The sequence below is a fragment of the Narcine bancroftii genome, chromosome 10, assembly GCF_036971445.1.
Source record: "Narcine bancroftii isolate sNarBan1 chromosome 10, sNarBan1.hap1, whole genome shotgun sequence".
NCBI classification, from domain to species: Eukaryota; Metazoa; Chordata; class Chondrichthyes; order Torpediniformes; family Narcinidae; genus Narcine; species Narcine bancroftii.
Genome location: NC_091478.1, coordinates 10,966,887 through 10,985,286, shown reverse-complemented (window position 1 = coordinate 10,985,286; position 18,400 = coordinate 10,966,887). Strand labels below are relative to the sequence as shown.

General features: G+C 40.0%; 1 protein-coding gene across 5 annotated transcripts in view; it reads left to right on the top strand.

The window, feature by feature from the left end:
- The window catches only part of btbd16 (BTB (POZ) domain containing 16), a 70,248-nt gene that overhangs the window by 32,045 nt on the left and 19,803 nt on the right, over window positions 1–18,400 (top strand). For 4 of the 5 annotated variants that reach the window (XM_069899820.1, XM_069899818.1, XM_069899821.1 and 1 more), the window contains 5 exons: window positions 144–173; window positions 318–448; window positions 1,734–1,853; window positions 4,948–5,039; window positions 17,857–17,939. In XM_069899820.1, coding sequence (XP_069755921.1) covers window positions 144–173; window positions 318–448; window positions 1,734–1,853; window positions 4,948–5,039; window positions 17,857–17,939 — 456 coding nt within the window. The remainder of the gene's footprint in view (window positions 1–143; window positions 174–317; window positions 449–1,733; window positions 1,854–4,947; window positions 5,040–17,856; window positions 17,940–18,400) is intronic. The other variant, XM_069899819.1, reaches the window with a different exon arrangement.

Here is an 18,400-nt window from a genome sequence, read left to right as displayed (position 1 = left end):
AAGCTGAAGTGCCCTTTAAAGCTCTCAGTAAGTTTACATTACACTCTTGATATTAATTTTCTGTAATGGTGCACAAAGTTCTTCAAATATCGTAATTAACATTTCAGTTGAAGCATTATCATCTTTTTGTTTCTGTATTAAAGGCCCTGAATATGAAAGCAAGAACCTCATTTGTGAGTTAGATGTAACAAAAACAGAATCTTTACATAAGGGAAAAAATTATTTCCGTGTCAATATTGCTTTTCAGATGATTTTTTCTTGTTTCTAGTTTGAACGGGCTATTTGAATTATGTGCTGATTTATTATTTTTGATTCAGTATAACCAAGAGAAGCTGAGAGAAGCCTGTGAGAGATGGTTGGAGTTAAACCTTATTGTGCACTTAAGATACGACGCCACTTTACGAGATCTGGATATGGAAGTCTTGCAAAAAATTTTATTATCACCAAGGTTAGATATCTGTGTAAGCAAACAATGAGGTGTTAGAGCCTCCTCAGTATGTCAGACAGCATCCATCGAGAGAAATAGACAGCGCCTGGGTAGCCCTCCTGAGACCCAGGTGCGATTAATGGGTCGTGGGTGCAGGATGCACCTTTCAAATTGCAGCCAGACCAACCTGATAAATCGCCAACCCTGTGATGATATGATGAGCGATACAGCACTCGGTTCCCTTTCTGTTTTGAAGTTCTCCTAAACACCTCCACCAAGGCCATCAGAGCCCCACCTCTTATCAGTCTCTCCCCCACCCCACCCCCGTCAGTCGTTCCCCCCCCCCCCGGGTCAGTCACCACCCCCCCAAGCAACATGCCACTGCTGCAAACGGGGTGAATGGTTGCTTCCACGATGTACTGCTCTAGTTCACACCAATGGCTCAATGCAGGAGTGCAGGAGCACCTTTCCCATAATACCCTACTGGGAGATTTGTTTTGTTGAGCATCTTTGCTCTGCTGCAAAAGCATGGACCTCCCAGTGGCCATCCATGCCAATTCCACATCACATTCCCATGGCTGTCCATGCCTTCATGCACTACCAAACTGATGCCAGCCATAAATTGGAGGAATAACACCTAATATTCCACCTGGGCACTCTCCATTGAGATGGCATTGACATCGATCTCCAGTTTTCATTAGGCCCCTCCCTTGTCTCTCTCTTTCTCTTTCCCTTTCCATCTGTCTTCATTCCTCTAACTCCCTACCCACTCTCTCTCCATTCAGATAGCGATCCCCTCCTTCAATTACTCTTCAGCTTTTTTCTCTTTTACTCTCTCACCCATATCCACCTATGACTTCATGCCTGTTGGCCTGTGCTCCTTCTCTGCCCTTTCTTCCCTCCTTCCCTTACTTTTTTATTCAGATGACTGCCTGCTTTCTGCTCACACCTTGTGAAAGGCTCAGGCCTGAAACAATGAATATTTGCTTCCTGCAGATGATGCATTACCTGCTGAGTTTCTCCAGCATTTTTGTTTATTGGATTACAATGACTGCAAACAAAAGTCTGCAGACTTTCCTGTTTAACTTAATATATTCACTCCTGTTTTTGCTGTTTATTGTTGATTTGCTACATGCTACCCAAAAGTACAGTATACTGTTCTGAATTAATTCTCTTCTAAAGCCACATAACAATTATTATGGTTAGTTACATTATTGATCTGACCCTGGATTGCCTGTTAGGTTTGAGAATCACAAACTCTTCCCTTATGTAAACTTCAAATGCTGATATTGTTCTGTTTTTGCAGATTGTTTACATTTACCGAATACCATGTACTACAAACCATCCTCTCCTGGGTTTTCCTTCAGGTGAATACAGAGATCCAGATGATGCCGCCATACAGTACAGTCATAACCTATTTTATCAGGTGATTATTTTACCATTCTGATTCATTTTACAATTATAAATTAGGCACGGTAACGGGCTCTTTCAGCCCATGAGCCCCTACCACCTCATTACACCAAATTGACCTATAACCCCTACCTAGTATGTTTTGAATGGTGGGAGGAAACCGAAGCCCCGGGAAAACCCACGCAGACATGGGGAGAACGTACAAACTCCTTACAGACAACCTGGGATTCAAATTCCAGTCCCGATGGCTGGCGCTGTAACAGTGTTGCGCCAACAGTCTTGTTAACCATGGTGCCCGAATAATAAAAGAAATGTGAGCAGTTTTAATTTAAAGGCACATCTGTGGAAGATAAGACTATAAAATATTGGAGCAAAAGTAGGCTATTCAGCCCATTAAGTGTGCCCTGCCATTTAATCATTTTTCCACAGCCCCACTGCCCGGCCTTATATAACCATATAACCATTTACGGAGTGGAAAGAGGCCATGTTGGCCTTTCGAGTCCACACCGGTTCACTGATTTTGTGCTCTCCCAATAACCTTTGATGCCCTGGTTAATCAAGAACCTATTGACCTCTGCCTTAAATATACCTAATGGCCTGGCCTTCACAATGGCTGGTGGCAACAAATTCCACAGATTTAACACCCTCTGGCTGAAGAATCTCTGTTCTAAGTGGACAACCTTCAATCCTGAAGTTGTGCCCTCTTGTCCTAGACTCTCCCACCATGAGAAACAACCTTTCTACATCTACTCTGTCCACACCTTTCAACATTTGAAATGTTACAATGAGATCTCTCTCATTCTCCTAAATTCGAATGAGTACAGGCCAAGAGCTGTCAAATGCTCCTCATATGATAACCCTTTCATTCCCAGAATCCTCCTTGTGAACCTTCTCTGAACCAATATCAGCATATACTTTCTTACATGAGGAGCCCAAATTGCTCACAATACTCCAAATGAGATCTCACCAGGGCCTTATAAAGCTTCAACATCACATCCCTGCTCTTATATTCCTCTTGAAATGAATGCCAGCAGTGTATTTGCCTTCTTCACCACCAACTCAACATGCAAGTTTACCTTCAGGCAATTCTGCACGAGGACACCCAGGTCCCTTTGGGTGTTTTCAATTTTCTCCCCATTTAAAAAATAGTCTGCCTGATTATTTTTTCTAGAAAGTCTGTCAAATTCCTTTTGCAGTCTCCCTGTTTCCTCAACACTACCTGCTCCTCCACCTACCTTCATATCAACTGCAAAGTTGGCTACAAAGCCATTCATTCCATAATCCAAAACATTAATGATCAATATAAAATGAAGTGGCCCAACACCGACCCTGTGGAACATTACTAACAGCTGGCAGCCAACCAGAATGTGACCCCTGTATTGTGACTCTCTACTTCCTGCCAATCAGCCAATGTTCTACCCTTGCTAGTACGTTTCCTGTTATAACACCGGCTCTTATCTTGTTTAGCAGCCTCACGTGTGGCACTTTGTCAAAGTCCTTCTAAAAATCCAAATACGCAACATCCACTGCATCTCCTTTATCTAGCCTGATAGTCACTTCCTCAAAGAATTCCAATGGGTCAAGAAAGATTTGGTTTAAATAAACTATGCTGGCTTTAGACTACCTTGCAATACGCCACCAGGTACTCCATAACCTCATCTTTGACAATCGACTCCAGCATCTTCCCAACCACTGACATCAGGATAACCGGTATATAATTTCCTTTCTGCTGCCTCCCTCCCTTCTTGAATAGTGGGATGACGCTTGCGATTTTCCAGTCCTCTGGGGCCATAGCAGAATCTATTGGTTCCTGAAAGATCGTTACTAGGGTGGCCAGAAAGTCCAGATTTTGAGCTCTCTGTCATCTTTCTGGTGCCACCTCAAGCCAGACATTAATTTGTCCTCCCTTTGTGGGTGTAGGCCCTACACCCCTAAATGGATGACAAATTAAGTGGCAGAAAGAGCTCTTACCTGGTCAATGTGGTATGCATGGCCATATTTCTTTTTGCGTGCATGCACGATCAGGGGGAAGTGTGACAGTGGCACACGAAGTGCCAGCTTGCATATGCGTGATTGGGGAAAGTATTACAGTGGCACCCCCCTCACTCATCCCCCCCATGAGAGAGATTCTGACACTAACCCTGCATGTCCTCCGTTCTGGTAGGTTTGAAATGCCCACCCTAATTATTACTTATCTCTATCATACAGTTCTCAGAATCCTTATGTAAGGATATATATAAGAAATAAGAATGGAATGTATGCCTAAAAACATTCCTTTCCCATGACAAGTTGATATTAAAATATCTTTCTGTTAAGATTACTAAGGCAGATTCTATAGGAATGTTAAAATCATAGAATTTTGGCAGAAAGATAGACCTCATTCAGTGTACAACATGTCTGTACGATCTAGAAAAATGTTTTGCAGCCCAATCTAACATCCTAGATTTTAACCTTATAGGTTGTGGCGTATCACAGACTTTATACTTTTTTCAGAATGATCCATTCCTCCCCCCCCAGTCATGTTTTTTATATAAGTTGTTGATGATCAAGACTAGAGTTAGTTTAGGTTTTAAACCATTATGCTGATTTTCATCAGTTCATTTTTGTAAAGAGACAATCTACGTGGCAACAAGAATGCTGAATGACCAAAGGAACTGTCCAAAACTCTTATTTGTACAAAATATCTATCTTTATTTATTTATTTTTATAGATTAAAATACTTGTCCTGCATAAGTATTATTTGTCTCTATGTGTGTTATGTTTGTTGTTGTGTGGTGTCTACATGTTTTGCACCGAGGACTGGAGAAAGCTGTTTCATCGGGTTGTACTTGTACAATCAGATGACAATAAACTTGAGAATGTGGGCTTTCAACTTGTTTTATGTTATTGTTCTGACCAAGTAAAAATTCTGTTGCATCTAAATGCTGGAAGATACTGTAATTAAAGTTTCAGAGTGTTCTCAAAAGAAAGATATGGAAATTGGCTTCACATTCTCTCTCCATTCAGTAAGAATTTAGATTGTTTTATTTTGCTCCATTCCTGTCGAGCAAATATCATTTTCATAGACAAGAAAATCTAACCACATTAATTTAATGACTTTTTCCTTCCAGTTTACATAAGCTCGTCATCTACTTGGAAAAGGAGATTCGTCAAAAATATTTTGGATTATTTCAGTCCATCCGTTTGCATGGAATAACTGAAAGTAAGCAAACTCTCTAAATTGCCATTTCTTAATCATTGAACAGTGCTTTATGTTCCTTATTGTGGAATGTCAGCTTTTATTTTAAACCAAAGCCTGGCTTTGTCAATACTGAAGCTCTGCACTGCTAGAATATTTCTATGATGTATTTGTTCAATCATGCTGAATTTTATTATCTTACATGGTTCATCCATATTCTGAAGTTCATTGTTTTATCCCATTCTTCCCTTTTACAATGGGTTTACTTGTTTAATTAAACTATAACAAAGTATGTAAAATATATATATATGCGGCAGCATGGTAGTTTGGAATCAGAACCTTCAGATTGAATTAAAGTCTTCTGCAAACTATTGGCGTAGATTCTTAAGAATAGTATCTATGACCATTTGGAGAAGTACAGTCTACTCAAGGGTAGTCAGCATGGTTTTCTGAAGGGAAAGTCATACCTCACGGGCCTAATTGAGTTTTTTGAGAAGGTAACAAAAGAAATTGATGAGGGTAAGGTGGTAGATGTGATCTACATGGATTTTAGTGAGGCATTTGACAGGGTCCCCCATGAGAAACTCGTTCAGAAAGTCTTGCGGCATGGATCCATGGAACTGTGGCTGTGTGGATTAAAAAAAAATTGGCTTGCATGAAGAAAGCGGAGAGTAGTTGTGGAAGGAAAGTATTCTGCCTGGAGGTCGGTGTCTAGTGGAGTGCCACAGGAATCTGTTCTGGGACCCCTGCTCTTTGGGATTTTTTTTATAAATGACCTGGATGAAGAGGCGGAAGGATGGGTCAGTAAGGTGGCGAATGACACGAAGGTTGGAGGAGTTGTGGATGGAGCTGAAGGTTGTTGAAGGTTATAAGATGATACAGACAGGATGCAGAGTTGGGCAGAAAAGTGACAAATGGATTTCAATCCAGATAAATGTGAGGTGATGCATTTTGGAAGGTCAAACCAGAAGACTGAGTACGGGGTTAATGGTCAGTTACTTAAGAATGTGGATGAACAGAGGGACCTTGGTTTCTAAATCCATAGATTCCTCAAGGTCACCGTACAGATTGATAGGATAATTAAGAAGGGCTATGGGATGCTGGGCTTCATTAATAGGAGGATCAAGTTCAAGAGTTGAGAGGTCATATTGCAATTCTACAAATCTCTAGTGAGTCCACACTTAGAATATTATATTCAGATCGGTCACCTTATGACAGGAAGGATGTGGAAGCTACAGAGAAGGTGCAGAGGAGATTTACCAGAATTTTACCTGGATTGGAAAATGTCTTATGAGATAAGGTTGGGACATTTTGGAACATAGAAAGATGAGACGAGACTTAATAGAGGTCTGCAAGATTATGAGAGGCACAGCCAGCGTCTGTTTCCCAGGAATTAGGGGATATGGGGAGAAGGCAGGTAGGTGGAGTTAGGTCATAAATTAGATCAGCCATGATCTTATTGAATGGCGGAGCAGGCTCGATGGGCCATTTTTGGCCTACTCCTGTCCCTACTTCCCATGTTCCTTCTGTTCAAACACCAGAGGACATGAGTACAAAGTGAGGGGAAGAAATTTTAGGGGAGACATCAGGAGTAAGTTTTTTATGCAGAGTTGTGGAAGCTGAAACATTAGGGGCTTTAAGAGACTCGTAGACAGGCATGTGGATAGAAGTAAAATAGAGGGTTATGGGGTAGGGAGGGTTTAGTACTTTTTTAAAAGGAATATATGGGTCGGCACAACCTCAAGGGCGGAAGACCCTGTACTGTGCCTTTGTGTTCTATGTTCTATTTACCAGGATGTTCCCTGGATTGGAGAACGTGTCTCATGAAGCAAAGTTGGCTGAGCTAGGGCTTTTCTCTTTGGAGCAACAAAGAATGAGAGATGAATTAATACAGATGTCGCAAAATATGAGGGACATTAGATAGGGTGCACATTTTTCCTGGGGCGACAATAACAAATACCAGAGGACATCTGTACAAGGTGAGGGGAGGGAAAGTTCAGGGCTGACATCAGGGTAAGTTTTTTTTTAATAAACATAGAGAGTAGTGGGTACCTAGATGTAAGGAAAATAGAGGGTTATGGGTGTGAGGTAGGGAAGGTTTAGATTGTTGTCAAGTAGGTCTACATAGGTCGGCACAACATGTAGGCTGAAGGGCCTGTACTGTGCTGTTGTTTAAGTGTTCTATGTTTAAGTGGAACATTGGCGGAACTTCTTCATTCAGAGGGTGGTAGATGGAGGTTTAATTTCAACATTTAAAATAATATTGGTACATAGATGGGAGGGGTATGGAGAACTATGGTCCAGGCACAGGTCGACATGAATAGTTTGGCATGAACTAGTTGTGCTAGTGTTCTATAGTTCTATGGTTAATATATGAGAAGCATATGATAGCTCTGAGCATGTATTTGCTGAAGTTTAGAAAGTTTAATGGGGACTTTCATTGAAACCTGAATGTTGAAATGTGTGGATGTTGAGATATTTCCATTTGTGTGAGAATCTGGGGCCTGAGGGCACAGTGTCAGAATAAAAGGATTACACATTAGAAGAAAAATGAGGAGGAATTTCTTCAGCTAGAAGGTAGTGGATCTGATGAATTTATAGCCACAGTTGGCTGCGGAGGCCATTGTGTATATTTAAAGTGGAGGTTGATCAGTTCTTGATTAGCAAGGGTGTCAACGGCTGTTATGTGAAGGCAGGAAAATGGGATTAAGAAAGAAAAGTATCAGACAAGATCAAATGCCAGAGCAGACTCAATGGACCAAATGGCCTAACTCTGCTGCCATGTATTACGGTCATGTGGAAAATTAGGATGAACTTGAGCAGGCTATTCCATGAGTCCTTACAGCTGCACAGAAGGGAGGGGGAAAGGTAACAAAGAAATGCACTTTTCAGGAGACCATGTCTCTGATACAGGTTTTACAGATAGAGGATAAACTCGAGAAATATCTGAAAACCAGCATGCCAAGAGGCCCAGGGTCTCTTATCAACTCATGGCAGATATTTGCAATCTAATGGAACAGTTTGAACAGCTGCATAAATTTGGTGGTGGTTATCATAATCACCACCACCCCCATCCTCTATGCTTGGAATCCTTACAAGGATCCATTTGCAGGATCATGCATTCAGGGAAATGTGCTAAGCCAGGTGACTCATGACATTTTTATTTTGCCTCTGTTGAGACAAGTTAGAACAAGTCTCACCACAGGCAAGGGTTCTTAGTTTGTACTTTATTTCCCACGGAAACAAGTGTCATTCAGTGCACATGCATCAATTAAAATATCCCCAGAATTTTCAGGAATTGCTCATTGATCGCAAGGGTTTTCATTCCATAAATGTCCAGCTGGTGTGCAGTCATTAATGGATCTTCATGCAGATGTGTGCTGATTTCCAGGCAGCTGCAACGATGCATTCATTCTACCGCAGCCTATCTCATCTTTCATTATCTCGTGTCTTGAAGCAGACGTAGGCCAAATGAACGGTGGGAATGAGGAAGATATTTGCCTTTAAAATGTGAAACAAATGCAGAACTGCTGGAAGGGCTCAGCCAGTCAAGCAGCATAGGTGGAAAGAGAAAACAGTTAATGTTTCTGGCGTAATATCCTTCATCAGACCCGAGGAAAAGAGAAAGCAAGTTTGATGAAATAAAAGAGAAGATTTGGGAGGGGAAATCTGTGGCGGAATAAAGGGAATATCAGTAATAGGCTAAAAATATAGACAGTCAATATTACATAGACAAAGTTTAACTGTCTATTCTTTACATCTCTATGCACCAATAACAACTTTTCACTAAATCTCACCAAAACCAAAGAGCTGATTGTTGACTTCAGGAAGGGAAAACTAGAGATGTTTGATCCAGTGATCATTGGGGGATCAGAGGTGGAAAGGGTAAGCAAATTTAAGTCTTTTGGAGTCACTATCTTGGAGGATCTTTCCTGGACCCAACACGCAAATAACGATGTGAAGAAAAACACGTCAATGTGTAGCACGAATAAATGCTCTCACGACTGGAAGGAGAACAAACACTTTTATTAGCTTATAACTATGGGTCGAGTTTCACAGTAGTCTTTGGAAGGGTTCTGGGTTTAGGCGGGAAACCAGGGTTATATGTGAGCAGATGGGGACGGAACCAGCCATCAGCACAGCACACTACCAGTGAATCCCAGTTCACTGCACAGTGCCTCTACTTCCTCAGAGGTTTGCAGAGGTTTGGTATGATATCAAAACCCTGGAAAATTTCTGCAGATGTGAGGTGGAAAGTGGTACTGAAGGGCTGCATCACAGTCTGGTATGGGGACACCAATACCCTTGAGCGTAAACCCCTGCAAAAGGTAGTGGACACAGCCTAGGACATCACAGGTAAAACCCTCTCCACTATTGACAACATCTACAGAGATTGCTGCTGTTGGAGAGCACACCACCCACCACATGCTACATTCTCACTGCTACCATCAGGAAAAATGTAAAGATGCCACAAGACTGGCACAACCAGGTTCAGGAACAGCTGCTACCCCTCCACCATCAGACTCCTCAACAACAAATTCAATCAGAGACTTATTTAAGGACTCTTACTTTTGAATTTTGAATTTTTTTTTCTATTGCTTACATGCGTACATTGACTCAGGTTTTTTTTTTGCACTGCCAATAAGTAGTAATTATGCCTCGCCCACAGGAAAAGAAATCTTAGGTTTGTGTGATGTCATATATGTATTCTGACAATATATCTGAAATCTGAAAAAAAAATCTGTTACTGATCTTCACTATATTCTGCTCTTTCATGACCAAGCCCAGCCCTTTGCAGCTTGAACCCTGTCTTTTGACATCACATCTCATCCACATCCACTCCAGATCTCTCTCCCAGGCAAAAGTCCCACATTAAGTAGTATTACCTGCTTTCTTTTGTACACTCTGTGATGGTGGAGCATGTGAAGCAAAGGCCTTTGACTGAATAAGGCTATTTTGTATCTTTTGGCGTCATAATTTAAAGCACAAGCAGCTACTTGAACATAACATTCATCGATCATAACATAGCATTATTTTAAAGGAAACTTCCAGGTTCTATACAATTGTTAAAGCACAAATTTTGCCCAACTCAGAATGATAACAGAAGAGTAATTCTCCACTTATTAAATGATCATGATAAGAAAATGGAGATATTTGGTAAGTGGCTCCTAATCTTATGCCTGCACATTGTGTCAATCATAGTATGATGAATCATTAAACTCCCTCTGCCTTATAAAATATTCATATCTATACAATCTAAATGCAAAATTAATTTTGAGTTTCGTTCTTTGTAAAATGCAGGCATAAAATGATATAAACTATAATATCATGAACCATTAAAGTCATGTTGAAACTGCAGTGGAAGAGGAAAAGAGACTGGCCTGTGACTCATCAATGAAATGAATGAGACACTTCTTAATTTGAACAGTGCACTTTTGCAGAGAATACTATTTTGTTCTTTTCTGGGTTTTAGACTTGTTTCTTCACTGCTTTGCAAGGAGCTTAGCATTGCTTCTGGTTTCAGCAAATGTTCTCAAGGTTGTGTTCATTCTTTGGCAGCAGCTTACTCCAGAAAACCCTTAAGTGAGTTGCACATCACAAATCAAGGCAAGGATGTCATCGAGCCACGTGGGATGTAAATAGGCCTTTTGGTCCATTTATTTGGTGCCTACCATCAAGCATCTATTTACACTATTCCTACTCTAATCCTGTTTTAGTCTTCCCCTCATTCCCATTAACTGCCCTCAAGATTCTATCACTCATCTATATACAAGAGGAATTTTCAATACGTACATCTTTTGTGATGTGAGAGTAAACCCAGACCACACGAAGAAAGCACACATGAAGAAAACAGGCAAAGAGCTCATAGACAACACTCAGAATTGAACCTGAGTCACTTGAACCCTGACCTTAACTGATTTTGCTCTTGGTCACCTCAAATAAATACTTAGCAAGTATTTATTACTGAGTAATAAATTAACATTGGAGAACACACAACTATATATCAGTGGAATAGCATTAGTCTGCAAAAATAAACATGGTGTACTTATTATTTTTGATTTATTTGATGTAATGAGTTCATAAACTCAACAAATATAATTTCAGATGATATTAAATTACACAAAGCAAGAGAGTCTAATGGTGGAGGCAAACATTCACATCAGGGCCCACCCAGGTCTGAGAAATGAACAGAACTGTGGCAGCTCAAGTGTAATAAAGAAGAGCTCAAGATGTTGCACACATGAATAGAAATGTGGAATGCACTCATTGAATGGGGTTGATATAATGCCAAAAGTTATTAAAAAGCAGGACCCATGTAAGTTCTGATACAAGTTTTTGGACCTGAAACTTTCACTCCATTTTATCTTCTCATGCTTTCAAACCAACTGGGGTGTTTGCAGCATTTCTGATTGGTGTTTCAAGTTTCCAGTATCTGCAACCTTCAAGCATGTTAGGGCCATATTTGTCAATTATGTTCACTCAAACAATTAATTTTTGAATGGACTATTTTACTCATAGATCCTGCCCCTATGAAACAAGTGGATAGCTGTTGTAAAATAAAAACAAACAGGATGGTCATTGACCTGAAACGTTGCCTCTCTCTATATCTCTATAGATGAGCCTGAGCTTCTGAGTATTTCCAGAGTTTTCTAATGTTATTTTAGATTTCCAGCATCGACTTTCTATTTTCCTTTTGCTTTTCTGGTACAAGGCGTGGGTGAGATCACCATTGGAATACTATTGCAGTTCTGGTCACTCAGCTGCATGCAATATACCAATAAGTTGGAAGGGGTGCAGAGGAGATTCACCAGGATGTAGCTGGGACTGGGGGGGGGGGGGGGGGTGGGTGGGGAGGGTCTGTGTTATTGAGAGAGGTTGGGTCGGCTAGGGGTTTATTCCTTGAACATGGGAGACTGAGGGGTGCCCTTACAAATGTTTATAAAATCTTGAGGGGGCATAATGAATGTTCACAGTATATTTCCCAGTGTAGATTATTCTAGAACTAGAGGACATAGGCTTCAGGTGAGAGGGGAGAGATTGAAGGATAGTACATCTCTAGAATAGGCTACCAGAAGAAGCTACAGGAGCAGGTACAATTACAATATTCAAAAGGACTTTGGACAGTTATGTGGATAGGATGGGCTTAGAAGAAGAAAGACCAAATGCAGGTAAATGGGACTAGCACAGAATACCAACTTGATTGCATTAAAAGTTGGGCCAAAGACCCTGTTCCAGGCTGCATGAGACCATGACCCATATGATCTAGGATTGTTTACCATGACATTCTGGGATAGGAATCTGCCAAGGTTTCCTGTTCTGATCCACATATTATGTTTGACACTAACTGTACTCTCAGTTTACAACAATTAGGATTGGCCAGAATTACTTGCCTCATCTGTGACACCCACATCCTATGAACACAAATAAAATTAGCAAGTTAGAATTGAAATATTTCAATCAATTCAGCATCTCTAATTTTCAAAGAAACATTCAAATTGTTGACTTTACTCATGAATGAATCCAAGTTCTGAGGTGATTTTGCTGTGTCATGGCAGGAAATATGTTTTGAGTGCTTTTACTCTGTTTTTAAACATAATTTATCCCTTAATCTTTTACATTTAGTCCTAACAGGATGATACCTGTACATACAAGGCAGCTGTCATTCTGTTAAGAATGCCCTGTTCTCCTTTCAAGGTTAATATTATCTTTTCTGAGCCATTCTTAATAAAGCACCCCAGATCAGGTTTGACTCCCCTTTAGAATAAAAGCAGTTCAGGCAAATTATCAACATGTTGAAATAAAGGCCAACTTTGCACCATTTTTTTCTGTATCTATATATTAACATGGTGATTTGTGTGCATAGGTCATTCCTTCACTTCTTTATTGGAATAGCTCACTTTCAGAAAATATTACAGTTTGTCATTTTGGATCTCTTCTGTAACCTCTGTACTTGGGTCTAAAACTTACCATTCACAGTGAAATCCCAGAAATATCTGCGGTTGCACCCTGTAATATCATACACCTTTTATCCAGTCTTTTTCTCCATCGTCCAACAACTTACTTATTTGTATTAGAAGATTAATTCTAATTTTGTTTCAGGAAATACCTTTTCTTCCCTGATGGCCATGGGAGAAGAAGAAACAGGGCCAATACAGAAAGGAGTTTATGTATGATGGGGAGAGGAGGATTGATAGTCTTGGGATCAGGGCATGAGCATGCCACATCTGCTACTGAGAGTGTGAGCAATGGTGATTGGTTATATTAGTGTGGACTTGTTAGATACACCTCTGTTATCTGACTCCAAATTCAGCAAAGTTCTACAGACTTTCTGCTCTCAGGACTCTTTTCATGGCATATTTTTGTTCATGCTGCCTTAGGGTAAATCATTGTTGGAGCATTGGTCCCTTTATTCCATGTTGGCTCCTAGAGGACAACTAATAGTCCAACTGCTCCATCAATTTCCCGTAACGTATTCTCTCTCACAGGTGTATCAACTCCATCCTGATTATCTTCTTTAATTATCAAAAAATATGCTTCCTTGTGTTCTAAGCCACAGGAAGACCACTCAATATAACAAATCATCTTGATCCCCCCCGCCAAAATCAATCTATTTATTTATTTATTTGAGTTCAGTTAATATCAACTTGCAACTCACATGTCCGATGAGCATATATCACTCCCAGAACTATCAATGATTTTACTAGGAAGATCTCTTCTAACATTTGTTGAAACCTTTAACGTTTGGAAATTGCCAGACTGGCTCCAAAGATCATACCACAAGTTAAATCAAGAACCAAGCTCTGCACATTCCAACAACAAAGATGAAGCAGAACCAGTAAATAGTTCCTTCAATGCAACATCTGCAGCTGAAACAAAGCATTTCTTACCTGGAAGAATACTGGGGCCAAAAAAACACAGAGAGGCAAATGCAAATTTATTTCCACAGCAGTTTAATAAAGAGTAACTTTCTTATTTAGCTTCTACACAAGTTCTCCTTTGTACTTATTATTATATATATTCTGACATCATTGTCCAATCATTTTGCTGGCTCATCATTCCAAACAAGTCACTGTGCCAGAGAACATAGAGCGTAATCAAACTGCACAGATAAGTAAAGTTGCTTACTACCAATTTACCATTTTAAATCAAAGTTGTTCAGCATAGAAACTGGCCTTTCAGCCTTCCACATCCATGCTAACCTTTCCCATGCTGACATGACTGTTCATGGTCTCATGCACTGCCAGACCTAGACCATCTGTAAATTGAAAGAACAAAACCTCATCTTCTGACTGGGCACCCTCCAGCCAGATGCCATTAATATCGACTTCTCTGGGTTTTGTTAAAACTGCCCCCCCACCCCCTTCTTTCCCTAATGTCTCTCCTTTCCCTGTCTCCTTTCGCACAGACATGATAAATTCTCACGTAGTTTCTTACCATTTTCAATTAACACCTTTTGTTGGCTTGGATTCCTCCCCCATTGTAAGAATTCTGAGACTTTCTGATACATCCTGCTTCTGCCTTTTTCTGATTTTTCCTTGAAGAAGGGATTACGCCCAAAACGTCGGCAATACATATCTTAGACTCCTTTGGATGCTGAAAAGACTGGCCAAGTTCCACCAGCATTTGGTGTGTTCACTACAATCGCATCATCTGTTGCCTTTCATGTTTCATCCTTTCATATCTTGCCTATTTAAGAGCCTGCACTAGATCAGTATCCTTCTGGGCCTTGTCTACTTAAGTACCTACCTAAGTGTGTCTTACCGTATATACTCATGTAATCATCAATACTGTGTAATTGTCAAGTCCCCTGTTTGGCACAAAAGTCGCTTGTTTTCATATCACCTATGTAAAATTGACACCCCCCCACCCCCCTATTTTTGGTATTGACCACCTGCCCAACAGAGCTCCTGACACCCCACATGCAGACCCTTGCCTTGGCCACCTACGCACTTGATGACGCCCCAACTCCAGTCCCTCGCTTACCCATCCTAGCTCCTGACTCCCCAACTGTGGACCCTCCACCTGGCCGCCTGGCCACCAGAGCTCCTAATGCCCCGACTGCAGACCCTCGCCCCAGCCAGCCACCAGAGATCTCAACGCCCCAACCACAGACCCCTGCCATGGCCGCCCACCCATCCGAGCTCCCAATCCCCCAACGCAGACTCACCACCTGGTCCTGGCCATCCGAGCTCCCAAAGCCTTGAATGACGCAGGTACTTAAACCCGCAGTCAAAAGTATGAACTCCCGCCCCCCCCAAAAATTAGACGATTACATATGGTAAATGTAGTGTTTGTGTTTGACTCCATCAGTTCCTTTGGCAGCAAGTTCCAGATATCAATCACTTTACATGAAGGAATACTACATTCGGGAGATTACAGAGTAATTATACTTCAGTAGGGCTAAATTTAGATAAATTAAAAAAGTAAATAGGAAAAAAGCCTCTCTCAAAACATTGATATTATTCATAAGTGTTAGCTAGATAATAGAAAATTATAGTTTCAAGTGGATAACTAGAATGTATGTTATTCCTTCTCAAATCTTAAATTATTATATATAATCCTCATCTTACAAATATAATTATGCTAAATTGCTAAAATAGAATTAGTAATCAATGTGTTACTTTCTGAGTGGCTTGGTTTCTCACATTTTCTCATACTAGATAATAAATGAATGTGTGAAGATTTCAACTATTATTCTCCATGATAAGCATTGTTCTGCCGAATGGGATTTCATTATGTTCCTGGATCATAAGTCGAGAAAATGTGAAAATATTTATCAGGGAACAATAAAATACTATTTTACTGGCAGTGTTAAACAGTGTAAAATCCACTGTCATGGATATTTTAAGCCACAGTTATCCTCTGCTAAAAGGCACATTCATCTGTTTCCTCATTGAACTCCCTGGTTTCCTTTCAAAGTACCTAACATAGGTTTTGCAGATTAATTTTGTATTCTGTTTCAGATAAGTTTAGCTTCTTGACCTTTTAAGCATGATACTTTTTTCTTAATTTTCCAAAATGTGTTATACTCTTTCAAAATTCTGCCACCTGATTATTTCATTTTGTAATATTAGTGACTTCATTCTCTCAGCTTTTATCCCTCTAGTTTTGAATTTAGTGCATTGTAAATTAATATTATCCATAATGTACAAATATACACAAAAACATAAAATGGTGTGCAAAATCATTTACTTTCGTAGAGGAAACTATTCCACCCCTCTTTGCTTAGAATTTAGTTAAGCTTGTGGAACAATAGTACACTCTGGAAAATGGAAGTTGTATTTGTTCACACGAGATAGCAAAGTGCTTACATCCCCCCTTGACGATTCCTGCCATTCACATGTGTACAGTAAAGTTCCACTTCCATCGAAAATTTGTGGGAAGTCAGGAGAAAGATTGAGAACAATGTTAAAGCAATGACATCAGTCTTCACTGAGATTGGTTCTGATGTCGACCTGTTGATTAGTATCATGAGTTGCACGCTATAATGGAGAAAATGTAAGACAGAGATGAATTTCAGTGGTAAACCAAATCTGAGGAGAGTTCCACAGTCTCACCCAATTGATAAAGTCAAAGGCTCTAATGAGAGCAAAGAAGGCAATGTATTGTGACTAGTATTGATGCTACATTTTATTTTAATCAAATGGGGAAAAGTCATGTCCATTGAGCCTCCAGACAGATGGATTCCACACAGTGATTTGGACAGCAGCTCATCAATCACTGGGAGAAGGAGGATGATCTTAATTTGCCTCATGGCAGACAGAATAAAGATCTCTATATCATTATCACGGACAGGCTTGTCTCCTTCCTTGAAAATGATCATGACTGTGACATTTCTAAGGTCCCCTGGTATATCCACCTCTTTGTAGATGTAACCAAAGCCTCTCACCATGGAGTCTCAAGATTTTAATGGGGATGCCATCTGTTTCTGAGCCTTTTTGACTATTATCATTCAGTGTTGGCAGCAAATCCCTGAAGGGCACTCAACCCAGGGACAGGGTTGTGATTGAGAAGGTCTTCAAAGTGCTCCTTCCCACCCCTTAGTTTCTGACAAATTTACCCCAGTTATCAGCTCTCAGTGGGCACAGCCATAGGTGTTTGTGCCATAAATGGGTTTTGTAAGAACCCCCTACATATCATGACTGAACCTGTTGCATTCTCTCCATCCCCTCTATATTATTTGGAACCACATCTCCCATAATGGTATCTACCACAAATAAGTCACCCCTTGATTTTCTTTTTTCCAAAAAAAACAATCTCACATCGACTATTCTGCTCTTAACTAATTGTTCAGCCCAATCAACGTCCTCTTTAAACAGTCTGACATATTCTCTAGTGCTACATTCTCTTCCCTGTCAAGAAATTAAAAGAATTGTAGACTGTAATCTAAAAGTGACCATACTATTTTTATAAAGATCCAACATCCCATACCTCAGCCATTATCGGCAAATAGACATGCATTTCTGTATGTCCCTCCACACTTAGTATCTCGCCAGTTATTTTGTGTTCCTTTGCCTTACTTGTCCTCCAGTGTGACAATTACATTGGTTTTGGTCACAAAGAGAACATGCAAACTCCACAAAGAAGTAGGAACATAAATTTGTGTCAGAGATCAGATTATTAAGCATTCTGCATACAAAATAGGATACCTTCGTATTTTGTGACTGACATTTCTGCAAATGTAACTACAGTCAAAACACAAAAATGCAATGCACCAAAGTAGCACAAGAATTTCATGTAGGAAATTATTCATATTAAGAGCTATTGTTTTGACTAACAATTACATGGGTGTACGGTTATTAATATTTGTTCTAAAGATTTCTAATTTCCTCTTGATCAGCTCGACAGATTGAGGAGCTACAGCAGATCGATTTGTTACCACAGGCCACTTTGTTGGAAGTTGTCACTCACAACTATTATGCAGTGAGTCAATTTATTGGTAATCAAACTGTAATCAAATAAAGAAGGGTTTAGACCTTTAGGCTGGCTGTGATTCTATCATGAATACAGAGACAAATATTGTCTTGTCTATAGACCAAAGCAATTTAAATGACTACGCAAACAAACTCGTTAAAACCTGGTGCAAAATTAGAGAAAATAATCAAAACGATCAATGAAATATTGGCTTTTATCTCGTGTTTTGGAAATGGGGAAGAGGAGCAGTAGTTCATAGCCTTGGTTGGTCCTTGTACAAGTATATTCATTTGTAGACATTTCTAAACTGAGACCTTTAAAACCAATAATCTGCTGGCTCATTATTGAGAAATCCTAACAATGAGGCATCTGGCTTCTTGACATTTAAATTCAAGGTTCAATATTCAAGATCTCTTTGTTGCAGATACACAAAATATACAAAATAGTTTTCCTTTGTCCTGAAAGAGCAC